Below are 19,017 nucleotides of genomic sequence, written 5' to 3'. Positions count from 1 at the left end.
TTAGCCAGATACCTTGTCACTTCTAGTGATCATTCCGAACCCGGCGCATTCCAAATTTTTCAAGAATCCTGATCATTGGCCATGTGAACGGGGAATGATGGAACTTGTAGCTCCAAACATTTGGAGGGAACCACATTGGGAAGATTGTTCGACACAGTGCACCAGTTCTGCACACTTTAAATAACAAATGATGGCACACACCAGCCCCTTCTACATAGAGAATTAAATGGGGAGGATTGCTGCATAGGAAAGCATCCTTCCTTGCCCCACTGTACTGAGGATGTCCAATATACCCATCCATTAGAGTAAGCCAAAGCCTACCTGGACCTCAGCTCTGGCTTCCAGCAGCCTGCCCTTCCTGAGTGGAACACTTGAAATGCAGCTGACAGTGGTAGAGCAGAAGATTATGATGCATTTCTAAGCAGAACCCCATGCTGCTGGGCTATCTCCCATGAGCAGACAAGCTGGTGTAGCTTGTTTTCACACTTGGTGTGTATTGACATACGTGAGGTTCCTTTTCTCTAAGCACAAACTTGGGTATGGCTTGTTGAATTGTCCTGCGATTAGTTGGTGACGCTTTTCTCCTTCAACATGCCATGCTTCCCAAGGGGAGATGACCCAACAGGTAGATGATTAGGGAAATGGCGCCTGGAACATGTCAACACATGCCAAAGTTTCAGGCAACCCAATATGGGTTAATTAAGGCAGCAGTTTGTTTTGATTGTGAAAATTAGGCCACTTGTGGGCTAGAACAATTGTGCAAGCCAACCCAGTTATATGAGCCACTATGGACTGAGGTGGCCATGTGAAGTCAGGTCAGAAGAAGCTGAAAAAAAAAGAAAATCTGTGTCATTTTAACAAACTCATAGACAACATTGAAAATTGCTTAATCTTTAATTTTATATTTCATCTTTAATTTCTATTTTTTGTGATGACAAGGTCAACATCCAGAAATTATACATTAATTTATGCGAAAATTAACAGTATTCTAACACTTTAAAGGCTGTGGTCCTCTACCAGCTTGCTGGAGAGTAAGCCCATTGAACTCAATGGGACTTCTGAGTAGATATTTTAGGATTGCACTGAGTATCCAGCAACTGTATTTGTTATGACAACAAAGCATGGTTTCTGTTGCTAGAGTTCAGGATATTACAAGCCAGAAGTGGCAACTGAGTAGAATTAATCTCTTAACAGATTTTTCATTTTCTCATAACTGCTTGCATTTCTGTTAGCTTTTATTTCCTGATGTTGGATCTGCTCTGTCATTCCTCAGAATAATTTTCACACAAAAGTCATTTTTCCCCGTGAAATTTAAATTGCTGTTTTAAAGTGAATGAATAAATAAAGGGTTGGGGTGGGAAATAAAGCATTAGATACACATACAGTGTCTCACTAAAATTCGGTTATGATCCAATTAAAAAACTGGATCTGTCAGCTCATAAAAAGATACATAGTTGAACCGATAACTGTTTATTGTGGAGATATTGCAGCAGCAATCACCGAGAACCAAGCACAATCAATTCTCTGACTAAAGCAATCAATTTTCTGTCTAAACATAGGGATTGAGTAGAAGCTATTACAACCTTCCCAACCTGATGCCTTCCAAATGTATTTGGAGCAAATTCTTGTCATTCCTGGCCAGCATGTGTTGGAATCATACTCCTGTCGGGTGCCAAGCTGGGGAAAGCTAGGCTAGCAAATTCTCTTCTCTTATTGAAGCAAGAGAGTTTGCTATATCTAAAAAGTTCATGAAGAAATCCTTGCATTTTTTCCTGTTTTATATTGCCAAAACTTTAATGGAAGTGCTATTTTGGGAAACTGAAGGGAGTATGATCCAATAAATGAAAGCTCCCACAATTTCATAGAAGACCACGATCAGTATCTTTCTTTCCATGCTTCCTTTCTCTAATTTGCTGAAGTAAAATAGCCTAGAAATTAAATCAGTTTCCTCCCAAATTTTAACCTCAATAATTAATCTACCAATTACAGCTCACTACTAAAACCCAACAAATTTTGCAAGATGTCAGCTGTTAAAGCAATCAGAAAAACCTTATACCCTCTTTGAAATATGTTCAGGCTTAGCCTTTGGTCTTTACCAACATACCCTGTAATGTCAAAAAAAAAAAAAAAAAAAAATTTTTTAAAAAAATACTATTCTAAGAAGCTGATACCACTTTAAAATGACACTCAGCTATTAGAATGATGTGGAAAAGAGAGTCCAGGACTTCAAAGACATACACTGCATTTTAGGAATTAAATCACAGGAATAAATAAGCAGTCAAGCATGGAAATAGGGTTAGCAATAGTTCAGCAACATTCTCAGCTGCCACTACATAAAAAAGTAGAAAAGGAACTGCCTTCCTGGCACCGACTGCTGGTGAGTTGCCTAGTGGAGGGGGGAATGGACAGCTGGCGTGGTTGTGTAGGAGGAGAAAGCTGGGCCCAGGGGCATGCTAACTAAACCAAACGTACAGGCTGATGCAGAAGGGACAGGACTGCATGCTGAAGTGGGGGGCTGGAGGGAGCCTTGCTGCATTGTTCTTGAAATGTAGCAACAGCACCACCATTGGTTCAGGTTTTGTCTGCTTTTAGTTAATAACTTCCTTAAGGGCGCAATTCCCTGGATGCTTAGACAAAAGTTGCCCTAACATTCTCCAGCCAGCCCTGCAAGGATGCTTTTCTGCCTTAACATGCATAGGATTTCACTCTACACAACTTAAGTTACCTATTGGCTGCTTCAAGCAGCTTACCAATTACATATGATAATAGTTCTGTGTCATGAAGGCCAGCCAAACCTCAAGAGATGAAGGTGAATGCAGGAGAACCCTAAACTGTGAACCCCTTCTTCAGGAAAAAGTGCAGCTCCATCCAGAACTGGCTGAGCACTCCATAGCCTGTCAAAATGGCCACTAACAGCATCTCAGTCTTGTCTGGTTGTTTATTAGGTCTCATCCAGCACAGCCAGGGCTGATCCAGCATATCCACAGCCTCTCAAGATGAAGAAGGAAACAGAGCTGTCATGAACTTAGTGGTTTCAAAAACCAGTAAGAGGTCAAGGAGAATCAGCAAGGTCACACTGGAACTGACATTTAGATCCTATCCCCTTACATTCCCAGTTCTCTTTTTAAAAAGCAGATTCCAAAGATGCAGTATTCTGTGCAAGATGGTCTGTACGGACATGTTGCAGTAACAGAACTGCAGAACGCATATTGCTCTCTTCTGAGCAGTTCACATTTAGGCAGAGATGAAGCAAAACCAACTTACTTGCATATTGAATAGGGCCAACTTGAAATTCAGCACATGACCTCATGATTTTTAAGAAAGATACTTGCTGTCATCTTTGAAGAGATGAATTACTTTATTCACAAATTGGTATCCATTTTAGAGAGTAGTGTTTGGAACATGCCTTTCCCTCATAATTGTCTATTCAATATCATAATGACATTCACAAAGAGACTCCTTTGAATCCCAGATAAAGATCTTGTCACCAAGATACTCATTCTACTAAATGCTGAGAGCACTGTACTCATCCTTCATTTTAGCTTCTAATGGAAATTTAATTTCCATATCCATTTAACGTGTAACCTTTCCCTAAAGACAATTCATAAAAGTATTTTCTGGGGGTGCGAAGTCCTAAGGGAAGTTTTCTTAAAGCAATTCATTTCTAATGTGCACTTCTGAACTATTCCTTTGCAATTTACCGACTAGCAGGCCAGACACCTTTCCAGAGCTGTGGGGAAAGACAAAATGGAGTTGCAACTACATAAAAGTTAGAATTTCTAAGTGACTACCATGGGAAAGAATAAATCATTCAATTTATGATTCAGGTCCTCCGAGGTTTTCACATATGTTACTGTGAAATGCTAATACATTTCCTCAATGAGATCGCTTTGAGTTTTAATCTACCACAACTAAATATTACTTTTTTTATATGTAGATGAATTCTGGAATTCAGCGCAACATATGCACTGCAAATGAAACAGCTATTCCAAATACTGTTATTAACTGCCAGGGAGAATCAGCTTAGAAATAAAAGGAAGATAACTTATTTGGTTTGGGGCACTCTTCATATTTGCACATTGTTCAACAGACTGTACCTCAGGGCAGCAAAAACAGACATACCATCTGCTTGCCAGAAAGTCTCTTTTAAATTTTCCTAGTGAATATATGAGCAATCGGCAGCAGTGGGTGTTAAAACTACTGAAACATAGGATGGAAAGAGATGCTGCCTGGCCTGGTACTTTTAATGCTATTCTTCTTCAAATAACCTCCTTGGGGGGGGGGGGGGGGAGGAGGAAAAAGCAGGAACAGAAAAGGAAATAAAACCTGCCAAATTTTTCCTGAGTTCCAGAGTAGCTAATTACTGTCACAGAAATTGTTTGAATTTTTCAGGAAAGTATTCCATGTTTTAAAATCACAGTACAAATTCAGCTCTATAATGGGGTGGGGGGCAGGATTGCTTCATTCTCCAGAATTTACAGGTGGATTTTTCCACCTCATTTTGATGTCAGATATTTTGACTTCCGTATTTTTAGAGAAGTCAGCTCAGGCACACCAACCTTGATATGAGATCACTCAGTTGGCTCCCAATATTGGCAAATTTTTGTGCCCTCCTTATTTGTATTATGAATTGGCAAGCAAGAGCTGAAATCAAACACACAAAGAACACCCCCCCAAGTCCTTCACCCTTCATGCAATATTTTACATTCTTCCTTATGAAATAATTACCTATAATCAACAAAAGAGCACAAGCACCGCAGTTGCTGTGATTCCTTTAATGTTAGGACTTAATAGTTGGATACTGAATAATGAAACAAAAGCAGCCAAATTCCAACTGTAAAATAGGGCCCAAATTTAAAACACAAATTTACAAAAATAGGAAAATATAGTTCTAACTTTTTATAACAAGCACCGAAATAATGGATATTACCAATCACTCTTAGAAAGGTATCAAAATATAATTGCCAAGGAAAATCTGTATTCAGAATTACATTCAAGTGTGTTATCTTGATTGTATTTGCAAGTGTTGATTAGACGTTAGGAGTACTTCTGCCATCCACTTACTACTTTGCAGCTACCAAGTCCAAATACATAGATTATGGTCTAAAGCAACTGTCATTTAGGATCATTTTAGTCTGTGAAGGAATTAAAAATGCGATTAAATTACCTGAAGTACTTATTCATTGGCTAATATATAAAATCCACTTCTTCACTAAAGTTGCGTTCTGCAACCCACTTACACTAGGAAGGTCCGGTTACATTCAAGAGGTAAACAAGCACTGAGAGCAGCAGCCTGATCCTGATCCCCTACTATAACGGTTACTGGGCCAGTATCTGCTTGCACAATAGCGATTGCTTCCTGATGGTGCTAGCATGGGGAAACTCCCTTGGTACACAGTGCTTGACCAATTTAAGCATTGGCAGCATGACAAGTTTGGGCACACTCTTGATCTCAAAGGCCCTGCCTGAAAATGTTTTACTGTGGGCAGAGCACAGCACTGGGCTCCCATCCTAAAGTCAAAACCTTATGTAGTTTGTAACACAGAAATGAAACCATTCATTTAAGCAGAAAAAAACAAGAAGCCAGTTTCCACAATATAATCCTGTACCATTCTAAAATTAATTTTTCATTGTTCTTTGCAGATGTATTTTGATGTTAGTAGGACTGACAACATTATCCAATGAACATTTACAGAAGAGTGAGGGGGAGATGACACTTTCGTTGTTGATACTCTAATAAAGCATTCTGAGTATATGAATATGAACTTTAATTTAAAAAATGGATACATTAAGATTATCTTTAACCAGTGAAGTCAGGGGGAAAGTTTTCCAGCACTTTATTTTTCTGTGGAAAATTTTCTTTGCATAACATAATTAGTAAAAATAATATATGCCAATTGCAAATACAATATTAGTTAAGTTTGGCAGTTTCAATGTGGTAATTAACATTTTTCAGGTGATTATCCTTAGCAGGTCTTTGAGAGATAATTTGTATGTCATTGAAATACATCTGTGTTAAAATGTGAAAGGGTGATGAGTAGATAATGACAGCCTAACCATCAACCTTAATGGAGTAATCTCCATTGAACTAGATGAAGGGTAGTCAGCATATCACACATTGTTCTCTGGGTTGCCAAAATTACTGTGTCATAGTTTTCAGTATCTTTTGTTTTTCGTAAATGTAAATATAAGGAATTCCATGATATTGGTGGTATCCAATGCTGCCATTCTGCTTACAGCACCGATATGGTGCTGGCTATAAGTAATCTTGAACACAACAGCAATTCAATATGCTGGCATGACTGGTTTCTATAGTAAACCTGTTGGCCTTGTGCTAGAGGTCACTTATCCTGCCAGTATGGCCAATGGTGAAGGATGATGGGAATTGTAAGCCAATCATCTGGAGGGCCACAACTTGCCCAGCCCTCCTCAGAACATTTTTCAATGCAAACTTAGTATCTTCCTATGCAAATAACCCTAATTGGCAGTGGAAAATTTTCTAGTTCAACATTTCCTGGAAACTCTTCATCACTGCATATTACAAATTTCTGCTGTACTGGAAACCCACCTTGGTTTAAGATGATGTAACTGTCAGGACCGGGGTGCTCCATGGTGCTATCTGGTGGCCAAAACCAGAATGACCACTGCAATATTTGCAGCTTTGGTACCAGATCCTACTGGAACTCTTGTCTCCTGATTAGTGCCATGTGCGAGGCCTGGGGGAAGAGGTATATAAGAGCAAGCTCTCCCCTCCACTGGCTGCCTCAGCCATGCAGGTCTTCTCCCTAGCTCTTTTGTGGTCCAGCTCTTGCAAGGACCACAAGACCTGGACTTCTCTGATCTTCTATCTTGACTTGTGGTGTCCAGCCTTGCTGTCTTGTCTTGACTTGCTGTCTGGCCTTGTTTGTCCCATCTTTTCTACTCCTGAATCCTGTCCAGTTATCTTGTCTCTTGTCTGCTCCCTGCTCTTGTCTTCCTGGCTTTCTCAGAACCATAGAATAGTAGAGTTGGAAGGGATCATGAAGGGTATCAGGTCCAACCCCCTGCTGTTGCAGAACACCTATGTATATCGTCTCAGTCAGATGGCTGTCCAGTTTCTTTTTGAATGTCTCTAGTGTGGGAGAGCCCACCACCTCTCTAGGCAGCTGGCTCCACTCTTGTATTGCTCTGACAGTGAGGAAGCTTTTCCTGATGTCCAGCATGAATCTGGGTTGTCACAACTTGAACTGATTATTCCGTGTCCTACACTCTGGTATCAGCAAGAAGAGATCTTGAACTTTCTCTTTGTGAAAGCCTTTGAGGTACTTATGGAGGGATATCGTGTCCACCCTCAGTCTTCTCTTCCTGAGGCTGAACATGCCCAGTTCTCTCAGTCAGTCCTCACAGGACAGTGTTTCCAAATCTTGGATGATTTTTGTTGCCTTCCTCTGGACCCTTTCTAATTTCCTGGTTTGTTCATGACTATGTCGTCTTGTCATGATATGTGCTCCTAGTTCCCAACTTCAACTTGACTACAAGCTTGCTTCTGACTTCAGTACTGAACTTTGGACTGTGTGTGGACTCCAGCCTGCCTCAGGTTCTGTTGCCCTCATCCCAGTGCCTCTCCCATGATTCCTGACATCCACTTCCTGGATCCCTGATAGTAATTTACATTTATTTATATTCTTTAAATTAAATTCTATATGTGACTATTCAGAAGCCCTAATAGACTTACTCCCAGGTAAGTTTGCATAGGATTATGGCCTGGTGAATATCAATTATATACCCAGAAACAGTTTTCAGCATATCATTTTATTATCTGCCTCTTTGTGCAGCTTCCTTTCTTCTCCCACACTGATCACTAACCAGATCCACACCTGCCCAGCATTAGATACTCCTAAATCAGTTCTTAATGAAATTTAATTATTTTTTATTACCAAAATATTGAGTGCTTTACCATAACGTATCTTAATCTGGGACAGAGAACTTAATTTTATTTGTGGTTATTTAGGGTACAATCCAGTGGCCACTAGACAGAGTCTAAAAGGCCTGAGGAAAAGTCAGCATCCCAGCTCCAATGGTGGAAACTTGCTCTGGGGAAACTAACCTCAGAGCACCTTCCCAGCACAAATAGAAAGAATAGCACTGACTGGGGCTCTAAAGGCTGAGAGCAGCACTATAGTTTTGTGGGAGTTCTAAGGAGAAAGGAGGGGAGGAGTGAAGCTCCACCAGCCTTCATACCATGTTTCCCTGAAAATAAGACCTAACCAGACAATAAGTTCTAGAATGATTTTTCAGGATGCTCGTAATATAAGCCCTAACCCAAAAATAAGCCCCAGTTAAAACTGTAAGCCAGACAGACACGGAAACATGGTAGTACGTCCATTGCAACACATGACAGACATATTGAATTATAAAATAATGTAAATATATAATTAAATATAAATAAACAATATTGACATTAATACTTAAAATAAATGATAATATACATAATTAAGTACTTGTAAATACCAAAGCGGGCACCTTTGGATGAGAGATAAGCACCTATGTAAACAGATGAACGCGAGACCTATTGCCGAATGACCAATCAAGAGTACAGATAAAATGCATGAATACTGTCAATACGTCATGTGTTGTAACAGACATACTTAATGCATGGATGCAAAATGCAAGATAGGTGCAAGAAGAAAGAGCTATCCCATCAAGTACAAGCAAGGAATCGTGGCGGACTCTCAGGGCAAGAATCTTATGGCTTTTGTAAGAAAAAATAAGATATCACCTCGTAATAAACCCTAATGCGTCTTTTGGAGCAAAAATTAATATAAGACCAGGTCTTATTTTCGGGGAAACAAAGTAGTATCCAGGCAGTGCCTCAGCCTGTCTTCCCCATGCTCTAGGGGCAAAAACGTTCGATAGCTGCAACTAGCTGCCTAAGTCCTCTGTAAATTGGGTGGAGCACTAAGGCCACCATTGCTTCTGTCCATCTTTTGTCCTTAATAGGGTACCTATAATCCTTCACGTCTGAGTGTTATGGGCAGCCACACTGAAATGCACTGCCCACTAGAAAATGGACACTGCAAATGTGTGAAGAAATCATAGATTGGTATTTAAAATAAAAGAAAATGAAGCCAAACTGTACAGTTAACTTTAAAAAATGTATTGCATAATATTCACCATTAGATGTGCTTTATACAAGTAACTGGAGATTTAACATCTTGATTTTTACAGAACAAAAGGTTCTTTATAACAAAGCTGTCTTCATGTAATTTAAAATGCAAAGGCTTTGGTTGAAAAGCGTCTGTAAATGAATCCAGATTTCCTCAAGTTGGGGTGACAGCCTGGATACTTCTGCCAGCAAAGATGGCTCTGAGGAAAGGATTTTAAAGTGCAACTGAAAAGGAAACACAACCTAGTTGTCATTTAGATACACAGATCAAAACAAAAAACTTAATACCTGGTTCATGTATTAAAATTATCACATCACTACTATATTTGCATTAGCTAATAGAATTTATGTTATTCTCCTTAACACAATGCCCACAATTAAATAAAATTAAACAAAAATAGAAGCACAGCCATTTTTTCAGAGAGTGGTAGATGCAGTACCACTATGGCAAGCTGTGCTAAACACTATCAAGTCCTACAGTTCTCGTCTAGGAAACTGAAATGCCAAATGGAATGGTAATATAAAATACACTGTGGAAAAAGTGCTATTTCAGAAAGGAATGAATGCTATCAGGTATTTCCTGCTTCTTCTCTAAGCAGTCCTCTCACACCAGTATGTGAAATAAACACTGTTTTGTCCTTGGCGAGTTGAACTTTACAGCGTATTACGGCAACTATCCAATAAAAGCATGCATTTACCTTTAGGAACAATGCAAGGTACGCTTGAGCCAGTTCGAAGTCACACTTCGTATTCAGCATTGCCTCAATCATTCTTAGGAAGCTCTGCATCACCTCAACAGAGCCACCTCCATCTGGTGACAAGCCTCTCAGTTCTGTCTCAATATTAGATGGTCCCATATTCTTCAGAATCCCAACTGCAGGCTTATCTGTCAAATGAGAATATGGCTACAGTTCTAGAAAATATTCTGAAGATTTTATTTATCACAGTACTTCAATAGTTACTCTGCAACATTCAGTTTTAATCAATCTGAGGCATCTGTTCACAAGCCAAAGCACTCATTTATGCAAATAAGAGAATAACACAGGCCGGTAGAATTTCTGCTGACATTTTCTGTGTAAGGAAAAAAATCCTACTCCTAAGAGACAAGCCATTCAAAACCTTGTCTCTTTGGGAGCTGGGGGTAGTGAAGAGATTTCAAGAAAAATCCAGCTGTACATGTGATTCTATTACTTCTATATGAATTACATCTTTGCAGCATGACTTCTGTACCTATTTTCTACAGAATACCATGATCACAATCCTTCTCTGCAGGAAACCAAAACACCTGTGTGTCATGGAATCCCCATAGAGCTGGAGAGCCATTATTTTTTCCCTGCAGCTGGCACAAACACAGGCAGTCTCCCAGGTCATTCCGGAAAATGGGAGGTCTGTGCACTCCTCCCAAATGCCACTCCACTTTTTCATATACATTCAGTCAAGATATTCAGCCATGCTGTTCTAATATTGACTTTATACTGCTCCGAATATCCATGTTATACTTTTTAGGCAGTCATGGAATAATAAAACTATTTTAAAGATGATTTTCCATTAAATTTTTCAAAATCCTTGTCTGAGAGTCAGTGTGAGGTTCTGTGAGGCCAGAGACCAGAATAGCAGCCCTGGTGGATGCAGGACTGGGTCCACAGTCAATCGCAGCCACCTGGGATGTTACAGGCACCACCTGGGAGCCCTGAGGAGAGAGCTATAAAAGAACCAGCTCTTCCCTTCAGATGCAGCCTCAGCAATGAAGGTCTTTGAATGCTCTGTGCCTCCTGGAGCCTGTTTCTGGAGACTGCCTGTTGCCTCTGCTTTTGCACCATGCCTGGCTGTACCTGCTCTGCCTTCCACTCCAATCCCAGGTGCCCGTTTCTCCTTGGCTTGCCTCTCTGGCTTTTGACCAGCATTGACTGCTCTATTTGGATACTTAACTTGCACTTCTGTTACCTTTCTTGACCTCTGGACTGCCTATGATTTGGAATGGGCCTGTATATTGCACTGGGTGTCTGGATCCTGGTGCCCTGATCTGATACCCAGCCACCCACACCCCAGCCACTGACAGGCTTATACAACTTGGAAAAATAGGTAAGCAGGGTTATATGAATGTTTCTGGCCAAATCACTTAAGTGGGAGTGAGAGAAAGGGAAGGCCAGAACCAGCCCACTAAAGATCTACAGTCATCTGCAGTCAATATGTTACACTGCAAGTACCCAGAACATCCATGCAGTCATCATGGGCAGTTCTGTACAGAAGTCATTTAAGCTATTTAGCCTTGTACAAAGCAACAAAACCATGCTTTCTGGCAGTAAGAACCTGGGCTGCTTTTCCCCCTCAGGCTTTTAAAACCTCACTTGCCAAACTGCCTTTTCTACTTTAAATTCTTGGCTGGTTCAGTTCTAGGAAGCTACAAATGAGCACTATCAGACTTGTGCTTCTGTCCCTTTTATCAAGGGGACTGCAACCAGTTTTTTCAAACACTTAAAAACAGCCAATTAGGTTGGTGTTATTTTCTTCTGCATTACGAATGTCTGTTTTAGTTTCATAATTCAAACCTCTAAGCTGGTTTCATTTTCCAAAACATTCACCTCAAGACACTGAATGTAATCCAGAATGTAATTATTAAGCATATGACTACAAAGGAAGTTATTCTTCATACATTCCTGCTGTTGTTTACCTGCCAGCTTATGCTGTGAACCTCACCGTAATCTGCAGTAAGAATGATGACATGAATACTGTTGCACATTCATTCGTTCCAAATACCAAAGTAAGTCTTTTATTTCCACTTAGCACATACACAGGGCTGTATTCAATGGTGACTATCCAACCAGTGGGAGTTGGTTAAAGAACCAGGTTAACATATTAAAATGGGGAATAAAGAGGAAGGCGGAAAGAGCAGGCAACTGCTATAGGAATAAATAAATACAAATGGAGAAAGGAGTAATACTCCTTGTTTGTCCCCCAAATTTACTCTGTAGGGTAGGGTGCCCGCTGGAGAGAAACTGGGGCAGCTTGCAGAACACAGGAGGGAGGAGAGAAGAAGTTCTGTGCTTAAGCAGCGGTCCACTTGTGTGCTGTTCGACAGAGCTATGCAGGCTTCATGCCATTACACAGAAGCAGGGGTGCAATGCTGATGCAATCCCCAGTCTCTGTTTACTGAGCAAGGAGGGAGCTGGTGGTGCTTTATGAAGACTTGTTCACACAACTGAGAGATGAATCACATGGAAGAACTTCCAGTTAATGCACTTTATGTCTTTTGCTCAATGTGTCAAGATCTGGGGATAGAGTACATACCATACTGCATCTCCCCTTTAATAGCACGAAGGCAGCTACAATCAATGACAGATGAGAATAACCTTACTTTTACTGTCACAAACCATTATTAACAGCACCTAAAAACCTCCTTCAGAGTGGTTCAGGAAAGTATGAACATATTCAATCAGTTTAAAAGTATTCCTCACTTTTAAGGTGGTTCATATTGTTGTACCTGCATGATATGTAACGCATCAAAGAAAGCTTAACAGAAGCTTACGCAAGGGTTCTCTTCAATCGTTTCAATATAAGGCTTATACAAGATTTATGAAGTTCATAAGCTAGTTCATAAGATGGTAACTTAAATATCAGAAGACTACATGTTTATTGTACTCATTTTAAAAAGAAGGTTACAAATTTATGTAGTTCTTTTTTTCCTTGACAGCAACTGGAAGATATTACAGAGTGAAATCATAGACTGGGATGGCAGAAGAATTAAATGGAAGCCTTAAGGGACTAACAGTAAACACTGTTTCTGTACAACTCACCACCCAGAAACCACTGTTCCGATTACTCAGCGCTTTAATTTCTGGTAGCCTGGATAACCCCAATTCCATTTAGACATTTCAAACTATTTCCAGTCCAGTTACTGTATGTCCTGCTTAGGTCCTTCTATGTTTTCTCTGCTCCTCAGAGGTCAAATATACACTCTTTTACTGTTTCTATATGTAACATGTTGTTTTCCTGATCCTGACAAAGACTGAGTGCTGTAAAATGTTACTATTTATTTTGAGGTGGGGAACTAATTAATCTTATTAAAAGCATTCATTGACTGTGAGATGCTTTATTATTTGTTATTTACAAAGATGACATAAAAATCCTAGAAAAAAGCATATGAAGATCTGCATCTGAAAATATTATGCCCAAATTTGATCATCCATTTCCAAGGTTGAATATACTCTGAATACTTTTTCCAGGGTCACTGTAAAAGTCACTGTCCTTCAACCTAACACATAACTCTTAGACATTTTAAAATATGTGGATAGCAGTATATAAATCTATTAAATAATAAATTAAAACAGTTTTATGTGTATGTACATTGAACAAATCGGGTATAACATCTGTAGGAAAAGGACAGTAGAAATCAGTGGAACATGGTCAAATGTGAAGATCTGTGTGATGAGACGAAGGAACCAGAAAATTGGAGGTTATTTCCCCAAGATATTTTACATTTCCCCCATTTTGTTCCGTCTTCACACCCTGGTTCCTTCCCTCCTCTAAGTCTTTCCTTCTTTAGACAGGCTGCATAAATTGTAGCCATCATATTATCCTAGGAGTTTTCTTTCCTCTCTAGCTTGCTAAACTAGGCTTTAAAGTTCCTACTGCACAATACCCTGCATTCTCCCAGTCTCCCCTAATGTATATTCACATTAAAAATACAGAATAACATTAACAAATCTTTGGACAGCTCAGGAGATCTGGCATAAAAAATGTCAGGGTAGCTAAAAGCAATTTCAATAAGTTTTAAAAATCTGTTATTTTTAAAATCATAAAACAGCAAATATTTCTAATTTAATTACATAGTTATAAAATTGCATCATAAACATACTAAATATACACTTACAGACTCAGAGACCAATGAAACATGGGCCCTGATTTGATTTTTATCTCATGAAAATGACTCCCAGACAACTTTACTTAGAGCTCTTGCTTTCTTGAATGTTCTGGGCTTTCAGTTTCTCTGACTAAAGTCAGAGGAGATAAACTATGATTGTTATTCTGTGCTTACGTTTAGTGAAGTTGGGCCAAGCAAACCAAAGGAATTAAAACTGACACCACAACCCGCCACAACAAGCCATGTTTGATTGTCATGTTGTCGGAACACAGACTGCTTTCCACAGGGTGGCATGTTAAATGTAATATTAAATTTCTGGAGGAAAGAAAAATCTATGTATTTTCTCCTCTTCTTCCTACTACTTTTCCCCCAACTGTTGGAATGCACATCCAGAAAGTTTTTTTATTTCATATGATAACTTACAGTTGCTGTTTCCCAGCGCTTCTTCAAGCTGTAAGTAGAATTCAGATTTTTGTGCCAACATGCCAAGATGTACTAGTTTGGACTGGAATTAAGAAGAAAGTTACTTGAAATACTTAGAAGTTTTGGCGCAGGAAAAAATACATTTAGAATTTCAGACAACATAGAGAACTGTCCCCTTTCTTTTGGAAACTCAAATGTTAGACTCATTGAATTATATACTTTTACATTATTGACGGAGTGATCCTATGGCCCCTAAACATTGTCTGAAAAGTTGTAAGATGCTGGGTGTTCTCCCCTGAGGTTGGAAACTGTTCCCGCTCTGGAAAGAAGAGTTGGAGATCCAACCCTCTCACCCTTCCGCAAGCTGTCACAGCCAATGCAAAAAGAAAAAGGTGGGGGGAGCACCAGCTGCCCTCTGAGGCTGAAAAAGCCATCTCAGAAAGGGGGAAAAAAGGGGGCATTCCAGTGGGTAAGCGGGGGAGGACACAGAAGATACAAGCTGCCCTGAAGCTTCTCCGGCTTACTTACCCCTCCCCCTGAAATGCCCTAGCTAGATGGGCAAAAAAACTCATCAAGGAAAAAAGTGCAGAGTAGCAGGACAGGAAGATGAAGATTGCTCTGCTACTCCTCCTGCCCTGGAAAGAAAGCATGGCTGTAAGCCCTACAATCAAATGGGGAGGTAGCCCATAGGACCTTAAATCATACAGAAGAATGACTAAATTGTATTATTTAGCAGAAATCTCTTCTATTAAGATGAATATCCTTTCCTAAGTTCTTTTTGTTTCAGACTCTACACAGACAGATAAGAACATGTATCTCATAAATGAAAAAAGATGGGTTGATCTAGAGATAAGCAAAACAAGGACTTCTTTGAACATTCTCCAGAAAATTAGAAGACTTTCTGATTAGAATAATGCCATAATGGAAACTAAAGAAGTTATATAGTTTACTGAGTTAGAGTGAAGATGAGAGCAAGTTTTCTAAATTTAATAAGATAATCAATGGTTAATAACAGCTTTGAGTAATTTTTAACACCCACTAATTATGCTTTTAAGTTAAGCAAAGGTATAATTGTGAATAAAGTTTAGCTATTGTTGTTGTTTGTCTCATTTCTATTTCACTGAATAACTTTATACAGTTCACAAAAATTAATTCATGCAATTCACCACAGAAGAAGTCTACATAATAAAGAAGTTTGGCACAATCATCTCCCTTTTTACCTGGTGTCCATCTTTTTCATGTTCAACAGAAGCATATCGTGGGACAAGACCAGGAACTGTGGGGATGAAGAATGGTGCAGATTTTGGCACTTTTGGTGGCTCTTTGGGTTTATTCTTTTGCTGTTGAGAGGAGATTTTATATCAGTATCAAGGAATTTACACATGCTCGAACACAAACTTATTAACTTCCCAGTTATGTAAGCATTTACAACCCACCTAGAATATTAAACATATAAACAAACCAAGTAACAATTGGTTTGCAGCATATTGTCCCAAACCAAATTCAAATATATCTTAGCGTAGTAAAGTTCTCATATACGGTTTCGGGTTAAGAGCATCTTCTCTAAATAGGACATGTTTTATTACTATGAATCATTTTGTCATCCTAACACTCTTCATTGTCTAGGACAAAAAGGCACCCCAATGGCAAAAACTAATGGAACTTATTGGGATTTTTTTTGTCCCAGGTGCATTTTGGTTCAAGAAAGGACATTTTGAATGTACACTTTAACCTGCTTCCCTGGACTTGTTTTTGTTAAAGAAATGTTCTTTAGGTTAAAGAAATCCTGAAGATGAAATCAGGTTGGGATGGGGATAGGGGAAAGTGACTAAGTCTACTTGTTCAAGTTCTCTAATTGAAACTGAACCCACAGATAAATTCTACTGCATATCATTGAACAACTGTTGAATAATCTTTAGCATTTGAAGTAGTTAGTATTGGAGGATTTTCCAGGTAGTTCTGATTTCTGAGAGCTCTAAAAGCTCCCTAGAAGTCATCCCAGATCACCCTCAAGCCAATTTGTTGATTCTTTACAGTCAACTAAAACACAATCATATAATGAAAATAGGTTTGATTAGAAAGCTTAAAAAAATATGGGATGAGCACATTACCTTAATAATATCAAGGTTGAGTAGGCTCTTCCATCTAGATTCTGGCAATACAGAAAGGGTCACTAATGCTTCTCCCAGTTGCTCTGGGGAATCATATTCTATCATCTCATCACTTGTTTCTTCCTCTTCTGCAACATCTATGTCTTTGAATTGCAACAGACAAATATATTTGACTTTATAGCACATCATTTATCAACACTGAGATAAACACATTATAATAAGATGAAATCCACACAAACATTATAACCAGGTGTTCAGTTCCCTGCCCTTCAAAATTTATTTAATACAAGCTCTGAAAATAAGGAGCCAGGTTCCTTTAATCTGCTTCAGATCAGCTGTTGGAAGACAGGAGAGATGGGAAAAAACTGTTTTCTGGTGTTGCCACACAGACCTTTCCCCTTTGCTCCCTCTCCACACACCCAGTCTCTAGCCTTTTTATTTATCTCCCTATATCCAATTTTCTCATTATTTCTTGTTTCTCTCCCTTTGCAGCCCACCTCTCTCTCCTCTCTCTTTACCTTGCTCCTTCCACCATCTCCTCCTCTAGCATCACTTTCTATTACCCTCCATCTCTTTTGCTTACCTTTGCCTTGTCAGCCCCCCATAACAAGCCCTGTAAGAGCCATTTTGTAACAGCACCCACAGCAATTACTCAGATTCCCAAATGTGCCAATGGATACTACAGGTCTGGAGACCCCTGCAATAACATTTCTAGTTACAGTTAAGCATAGCTACACTGGGACTATTGTTATGTTAAATCTGTACAGAGGACAAAAGAGCAACAGTCCACAACACCATGCACAAAAAGAAGAGACAGTGGTTGAGGATGCACAGCCCAATACTTACTGCAGGATGGAAATACATACCTAAGGCTCATAACTGACCTCTCAGATGGGTTGGCCAAAGCTTTTCTACCTGCAGAGATTATGTTTCTAGCTGTCCCATTCTCTCCCTACTGGTTAAGAATGGTAGAACTAAAGTGGGCCAAAGAATAATGGAGCACTTTCAGTTGCTGAACTCCTAATTGTTCTCTACTACCATCAGAATGTACAAAAATAATAATCATACAGCACCGCACATCTTCTAACTGCTTTCTGAGTTCTGCATAAGGTAGCAAACTGAATTTTGACTGTACTAAAGGAGATGTGGTCTTTGTGACCAATGTGATTTACCAGTGAAATAATGGTTACTAATTAGGTATGTGAATAATTTACATAATTAAGTTAAACCAATGATTTTAAAATCAATTATTAATGGTTACATTTAAAACAAATATATCATATAAAATTAATGAATGCCTAACAAACCAAGAATGCAGAAACAGCAAGCAAGACGACATTAATCTTTATTACTGCAACATTTTCATGCCTTTTCTGAAACGTGTGACTCAGAACATATTGCTGGGAATTGACTTGAGGGCATGAATCTAAAGTAGCATCTACATTTGAACTCTTCAGTGTAGACATGAAAATGGATTGCTTGCAGCTTCATTGCATACATTATTTGTACTTCTTGGGCATTCCATAATTTTGCTTTCAGCAAATTACCAAGGTGAGGTGTTTTGACTGCTATCACTGCGAAAAATTTTGTATGGATTCTGGGTGTCACTGACACCCCAGAGAGCTGTGCACTGTACAGAAGTACTTCCCCCTCTCCTGTAACTCTCAGTGGCAAAACCCCCACCTATACCAAAAATGTGAAATATAGCACATACAACAAATAATATGCATCCCTTCTTGGTGGGCATGTTGTGAGCGGAGCCGGCTGGTGCCGGAGGTCAGACTAGATGGCCCGGGAGGCCCCTTAGCTCTGTTTCTATGTTTCTTGACCTTAACCCTGAATTACTACAATGATCTCTGGGTGACTGACTTTGGTGACCTTTATTACAGTACTTGCAGCCTGCTGAATAACATGTAGCCTAAAAATTATATATACAACAGCTAGTCGCCAAAGCAATGGTCCACTGATTGGGCATTTTGCATGGTGCCTACAGCAGTTTCTCATATTCCCATATGAGCCCACAGATCCATAAAGGTTGAAAACTTACAGAATACATGCTAGTAGAATTCTAAAACTGCCCAGCAGTTTAGTTTCCAAATTTTGGCTTCTATCCTTTATGAACTAATTAAATATAAAGAACCAAAGCTAACAAGCTAAATATGAGCTAGCAATGCAATGCAGCCACAAAAAAGCCAAGTGATACTTGGGATGCATAAACAGAAGCAACACTCACAGAACAAGAGAGGTGCTAGCTCTCCTTTACTCTGCACTAGTCAGACCTCAACTAGAATACTGTGTTCAGTCCTGGGCATCCAAGTTTTTAAAAGAACTAGAAAGGATTGAAAGGAAGGCAACAAAGATGATCAGGGTCTGGAAACAAAGCCCTACATGATTGTCAGAGAGCTGGGCATGCTTAGCCTCAAGAAGAGAAGCCTACAAGGGAATATGTTAGCATTCTACAAGTACCTCAAAGGCTG

The 19,017-nt window shown here is 39.4% G+C and overlaps 1 protein-coding gene across 2 annotated transcripts in view; it reads right to left on the bottom strand.

Moving 5' to 3' along the window:
- Nucleotides 1–709: 709 nt before the first annotated feature.
- WDR36 (WD repeat domain 36) overlaps nt 710–19,017 on the bottom strand; it is a 53,888-nt gene continuing 35,580 nt past the window's right edge. The window contains exons 19-24 of one of the 2 annotated variants that reach the window (XR_006416275.1): nt 16,541–16,683; nt 15,650–15,769; nt 14,430–14,511; nt 9,844–10,031; nt 9,154–9,370; nt 710–826 (exon numbers count right to left, since the gene is read on the bottom strand). Coding sequence is in view for 1 of the 2 variants with exons in the window: in XM_044446205.1 (XP_044302140.1) it covers nt 9,221–9,370; nt 9,844–10,031; nt 14,430–14,511; nt 15,650–15,769; nt 16,541–16,683 (683 nt within the window). In the remaining variant the exon portion in view is untranslated. Of the gene's footprint in view, nt 827–9,120; nt 9,371–9,843; nt 10,032–14,429; nt 14,512–15,649; nt 15,770–16,540; nt 16,684–19,017 lie in introns of those variants that run through there. The other variant, XM_044446205.1, reaches the window with a different exon arrangement.

The sequence above is a fragment of the Varanus komodoensis genome, unplaced genomic scaffold (assembly GCF_004798865.1).
Source record: "Varanus komodoensis strain SLA01 unplaced genomic scaffold, ASM479886v1 scaffold5, whole genome shotgun sequence".
Classification (NCBI taxonomy): Eukaryota; Metazoa; Chordata; class Lepidosauria; order Squamata; family Varanidae; genus Varanus; species Varanus komodoensis.
Note: the sequence above shows the minus strand (reverse complement) of the source record. Positions and strands in the feature narration are given on the sequence as shown.